The sequence below is a fragment of the Micropterus dolomieu genome, linkage group LG18 (genome assembly GCF_021292245.1).
Source record: "Micropterus dolomieu isolate WLL.071019.BEF.003 ecotype Adirondacks linkage group LG18, ASM2129224v1, whole genome shotgun sequence".
NCBI classification, from domain to species: domain Eukaryota; kingdom Metazoa; phylum Chordata; class Actinopteri; order Centrarchiformes; family Centrarchidae; genus Micropterus; species Micropterus dolomieu.
In genome coordinates, this window is record NC_060167.1 from 28391336 (window position 1) to 28397405 (window position 6070).

General features: G+C 37.1%; 1 protein-coding gene across 1 annotated transcript; it reads right to left on the reverse strand.

Moving 5' to 3' along the window:
- Positions 1-1838: 1838 nt before the first annotated feature.
- On the reverse strand, positions 1839-6070 carry cd8b (cd8 beta). Its single transcript, XM_046076131.1, has 7 exons — positions 5955-6070; positions 4314-4664; positions 3313-3399; positions 2976-3065; positions 2739-2772; positions 2597-2648; positions 1839-2429 (listed from the first exon to the last, which is right to left on the reverse strand). The coding sequence occupies exons 1-6, from the start codon at positions 6007-6009 to the stop codon at positions 2639-2641; spliced, it is 627 nt and encodes a 208-aa protein (XP_045932087.1). The 5' UTR covers positions 6010-6070; the 3' UTR covers positions 1839-2429; positions 2597-2638.

A 6070-nucleotide genomic window follows, 5' to 3' on the forward strand; every position in this document is an offset into this window, starting at 1 on the left:
CAGGGTGTATTTAATACATTTGAAACTTTTAAACACGAATATAAATACACAGAGTGTTTCTCTTTAACACTTTTTGACAATAATAAAACAACTTAAAATAAAATTAAAATACAAACAGACACACGTCGGTGTGTGGTATATATTTTTCAAAAGGTGCAGCCTACACTTTTACAGTGATACCTCTATTTGTAACCGTAAACAGCACAAATCTAACCTGTGTATTAGACGTCTAATCTACTGCTGGCATCTGCATTCATTCATTCGTTTGTTTCCTGGAACTGATGAATGTGAAAAAACGTTTAACGTTTAATGATAATGCATGCAGTTGCTAGTTAATTAGGTACATCTAGCTAAATCTGTTTAATACAACATCCCCATAATAAATCCAACATAAAGATTGTTTGGAGCTGTTGATTCAACATTATCATCGTCTTGGTCTTCTGTGGTGCTTGTGATTTGTATTGCTTTATACTGAGAGCTATAACAGTCATGTTGTCCCTCCAATAAGTGTAATTTCTCATTAAACTGGCAACTGAATGCTATCTTGGTCTACTTTTCTTTGACTGTATATGTGGTGCAACATATAGGCAAGAGTTTTAAATGAAAATGTGTTTCTACTTTTGTTTGATTTAGTTAATTTAACGCAACCAATGTTAGCTGTATTAAACAAATCTAGACTTGTACCTTTACTGCCCTTTGTTTTATTATATTATTATATTTATTATATTATATATTATTTAAATCAATACACACACACACACACACACACACACACACACACACACACACACACACACACACATAATACTCATTCATTGTGTTTAAATGCATTTGGCAATGGAACTGTTTTATGCTGTATTATATTGATAATATTATCATTATATTATATTAATTATTATTATATTGATAATATCATATACAATAAAGCCCAGTGGAACAAAAAGCTGTCGTAAGTTTTCGTTTAAGTTGTTTTTTTTCTTCTGTATTCTCATTTCAAAACTGTAACGCTCTTTCTGTCTTTCTACCTCTGTCTCTCTCTGTGTCTCTGTCAGTGCTTGTGGTTGGGTTTGTGGTATTTTTGTGGTCTTTTTGTTTCAGAGACTAGATGAAGAGCTCAAAGCTGAGCGAAGCGATAGCATCTCAGTGAACATGTCTCTGTCTCTTCTCTCTCTCCTGCACACAGGAAAGGGTCGTGCACACTCCCTGAGACCCCGAACAACCACCAACTAAGTTTCTTTACACTCCTCTATCACACAGGTGTGCATGTGTGTTGCTTGTCTGTGTATGTGAAAGAGAGAGGGATAAAGAGAGACAGCAAGAGATGACTTCATAGCCAGTAATTTAAGATTATAACAATGAAGCTTGTTGGCACATACTGGAAGCAGTTCAATAGAAACTGAATGTGATGCAAGTTTACGCATCAAAGGTAAAGGGAGAAACCAAACCCTGTTACTCACCTACTCAACATCCGCCAAACACAATATTGACAATGGATGTACAACACCCACTTCCAAACCTCTTTTTTTTTCTTCCATACACATGCAGAGAAAGCAGTTAGATGTATGATACAACTCTACAAACACTTTGAAACAGACACAGTGTTTGGCCTCTAGGTTATACCTGTATTATTCCTGCTGTTGCAAAAGTGCCCTTGAGCAAGGTGTTCATCAGCGTCATTTATCTCTGGGTAACTCTTTTCTTTTGGCACTTATCTGTATGTACAGGAGGCACTGAATAATTGTGAAAAAGAACATCTGTTTATTGATGGGTTTAATTACAGACATAATAACACTTTATTTATTTAATTACCTATTAAAGAAGCAAGTCACCACTTTAAATGATTGGAAATATACAATTTTATTGATGCTCACCAACAAATCAACTTGACAAGGCTGTTTTCTTCAAGATAGATGTGTAAACAAAATGCTTAAAAATACTGTGAAAGAGAAAAACCCGAATAAATATGGAAGAGCGCCAAAAAGCAAATGAGCTAATACTATATTTCATTCAGCTGTTTTGAGGTGCTTTTTGTATGTAAATACGTGAATGAGGTTTGGGCTTACTGAAAAAAACACTGCTGTTTTGTCCTGATTTAATAATAACCTATAAACCAAAGGTACTGATCACAAACATGCTGAATCGAAAAAGCACCTGCATAAATGATAATGTCATCTGCATATTGACTATTGACAAAAAAAAAACTCAGAACTTGGTGGAGCACTGGGGCTATCTTGTAATATAACAAAAACCAGTCAATATATCACAATATGTTACATGTTTGCTGCTGCTGAAAACATAAAGCTCTTCTCTGACTGAGCACACACTGCATAGTACATAAACATTTCATGTTGTTGGCAGAGCAGATCTCCAGGAAGAATCATGTCCTTCATACTCCACTGGACATTGGCTCGAGTGAAACACTTCAGCCACTGCAATCACAGAAGGATGTTAGTGTGTATAAAAGACTTTTATTATTTATAAAGCATAAACAACCTCTGATTTTAGCATTGATTGTTCCAGTTTTACTTGATGATAACTTTCAAACATACAATAAATGTTTTACATATAAATATATTAAATGACACAAGACACATACCTTGAGTGGAAAATAAGCTTTAGACACAGAGTTTTAGGTCATCTACCTCTTCCTTCACGAAGAAAAGCAAAAGAAAGAGATTAAGGTATCGGTTGAAATGAAAAATAACAGTTGTTTTCACCATTTCTAGTAATCTACTTACTTCACAAAGTGGTGTCGACATTTTTTGGGAAGTCCTATAAGCAAGACCATGTTCAAACAAGAAAAAACACTTCCATTATATTATTGTTTGTACTCCAACATATACATTTCAAAGCTGTTTGAATACTTTGATAACCATTCGTGAGTGTAATGTGCTGAATCGCTTGGCATGAGTCTCTGCAAAAGGTGTGCTTTCCCTGACCTGACTTCACATTATTTAAACCAGAGGACTACTCACGGCTGAAGTAGTACAGAATGCAGATGAGAGCTAGAGCCAGGGCCGCAATAAGTCCAACCAATGGCCACAGAATCAGGTAGCCGCAGCCATCTGGAGAAAACACACAACACATACAGTACAGGGTTTAATTTATTACATTCACATCATCGCAATCTGGTACGGTGCACAAGATTTATACGTTTAAAATATATATATTTATAGACCAAAGTGCTTATGTATCATGAGACACATGTAAAGTCAGATCTGTAAGCAGCAGCGCAACCAACAAATGCAGCACCGCCACAAACTCCATACTTTAAGTGCTTTTTTCTTTAAGAAAAAATCCCTAATAACTTACCCTGTGAAGATGACTTCTTAGAGCAGCGACAGACTGAGTTGGCCGGTGGTTTGTTTTTTGTCTTAGGAGGTGGTGTTGGAGGGACCACTGTCAGAAAAAGACCAAACAACCACAAAGACAAGTGAAAACTAAACAGCTGTGATGGAAGAATGTAAAGCGTGTTTTAGGGGATATTAAAGGAGAACCCACGTTCCATCATAACAAAACGATCCTGACTTGGATCTCACCAACAAATTCTCTCTACAAATACTGTACATCACGTATGTTTGTTCGCCTGTGTGACTCTCCAGTACAGTCCTATAGGCTAGTGGACAGTTTTTCTTCAGATTTGTCTCTTTTCAGCTCAAAGGCAATCACATATTGATGAATAAAGTCTTTTATCCGTGATGTGGAAAACGGTTAGCTATTTATTTTACCCTACATTATATCCTTGTTCATGTATGCAGGCAGCACCAGCCAGTTAAAAAGTGGTACTGAACTACAATCCAAAATGAATGGAAACTATAATAATTCCCATGCACACCTGTTACATGTATACATCTCTCAACAACAGCAGTCACTGTGTTGAGTGGTACTGAGATTGTTTGGAGTGTCCGCTAATTCAAGTGGTTGTATTAGACCGCCGCAATCAGGTAAGTGAGACAAACTATAAGAGGCTTGATAAAGAATAAAATAAAAAGAAAGTAGACAGTGGAGAATAATATGGTAGGAAACATAAAAAAAGAGGATGTAGTGAGATGTTCCCTGAAGGAACTCAAACTGGGGATGCCGCAGTTACATGCTACATTGTGGTACAATCTTCATTGTATGATAAATTTTCAATTTTGTGTTATGTGTCATAATGCATCAGATTTAAATGCAGATGTTTTGTTCAGATCAGGAATTCAGTCGCATTTACTCCTCCACCTGCCACCTGAATTCGGACAGATGTCTTGAAACTCTCACAGTCGCCCAGTATTTAACTGCAGTAAATTAAGTGCTTGAGATTTAAGAATACAAACCTCCCGGCCGAAGATGAATCCCAGGCTTCCACATTTCTGTGTTTTTCCTGTCCTTGAGAACACATGAATAAATCCCTGTGTCCTCTTCTGTCACATTGATGATACGTAGCATAAAGGACGTGCTCTTCTTGCTAAATCTGAACCGTGCTTCTTCCACACCATTCGGATAAGTAGCACGGTCCGCATTGTTGCATTTGCCTAGGTACTGTAGTATGATCTGGCTGGAGATACTGCGGAACCAGTAGACAGAGTCACAGGAGATGTTAAGGCAGTCACACTCAATAACCTCTGTACTGTGGATTTTAGGATAAAGAACGTTGACGGTTTCTTGTTGCAGGATCTGGCTCGAACCTAGGAGTGGAAATAGAAGGATGTTTGAGAGTTTATCCTATTTAATAAACTTGTATCATCATTGCAACAGACACACACTTGTAGTACATTGAACAACTTCTACACGTCCAGTATGGGAGTTTAGGGTCATCGTTAACAGTTGGGGCTCTAAAACATGACAGCGATGTCATGTTTTAGACACCTTTTCTAAAAAGCTTAACTACAGTTTGAGGAACAGCTTTAAGCAACAGTGCACGCAAAAGCTCTCCTACGTAACAAAATTAAGAAGGTACAAACGTAACCGGCAATATGGTATAGAAACACTACAACTATCACCACACGAGTAGAAAGAATGGAAATGAAGCAGAACTGTGAAGAAACATCTTGTACGCATTTCAAACGCTGTGAGCGTGACCTTTTGAAATTGCTATAAGGGGAGACTTTGTGCAATGTTTAAGGGTGCCTTCATTAGAAGAGCTATTTCATCTAATTTTAGAATCAGTTCCAGTGCCTATCTTGTGTGTTTTCGAGGCACGTATGTCAGCATATACCTGTTGCAATCACTAGTCTTATGAAATATCTAAAGATAAGTGCAAATTCAAAGGCTTCCAGTGTGGAAAGGTTAAGGCTCACTGGTCTTGGATGATCATTTCGTTCTTCTCTGTATGTAAATGCACATTTTGCGTGAGGTTCAAGAATGCACCCAACTGATGTAATTTTTATCCAATGAGTTGCGCTATACAGTACAATTACAATTCATTTCAACTCCTTGATAGAGCTACATATAAAATGAAAACATAAAATAAATGTAAATATAAAATTGATATTGATACAGACCTACTCGCAGAGCACAAACAGGTAGTGTGTTCTTACCCTTAAAAAGTATTTTCACTGTACCTTAAATCAAGATTGTACACTTTAAATTGATGTAGTTACATAACAGTATCAATAATGTACATCAGAAAAATTGTACAATACTGAGATATAAATTTCAAATAACTTCCATGGCAGTTTGGCCATTACAGTTTGAACAAATTAACCTAGGAAGATTACGGTGCTGAACTTGTACTTAACCTCCGTCTCATGTTGGACTATTTAAGGCATATTTCATCATTTATCTTTTTAACTATTCTAAGACTGTAGCCAAACCAAGTTAAGTTAGTTAAGTGAAATTAAACATTAGACAAGCTTCAGTTTGAGTAGACAACAACACATCCCTCGCTACAGGCCCCTGACTGAGCGATGATATTGAGAATCCCGGAGGCCTAGAACAACAAGAAAACAACAAACAGACAAACTTAGTGAGCTTACCTGATGTCCACAGTGATACTGTCAACAGTGTCCATGCCAGCGGCAGAGGGATCATTTTGTCCGGTTGCCAGTGTGTGTGTACGCAAGGGTGTATCTTGAGTGGAAGTGGAGGGACG

What these genes read in the sequence shown, in the direction of transcription:
- cd8b (XM_046076131.1), bottom strand. Translation starts at nt 6,009, where the DNA reads ATGATCCCTCTGCCGCTGGCATGGACACTGTTGACAGTATCACTGTGG. An exon ending in AGTATCACTGTGGACATCAG is followed by an intron (nt 4,665 to 5,954) that starts GTAAGCTCACTA and finishes TTCCACTCCTAG; the next exon opens with GTTCGAGCCAGATCCTGCAA. An exon ending in CATTCTGTACTACTTCAGCC is followed by an intron (nt 2,773 to 2,975) that starts GTGAGTAGTCCT and finishes TCTTGCTTATAG; the next exon opens with GACTTCCCAAAAAATGTCGA.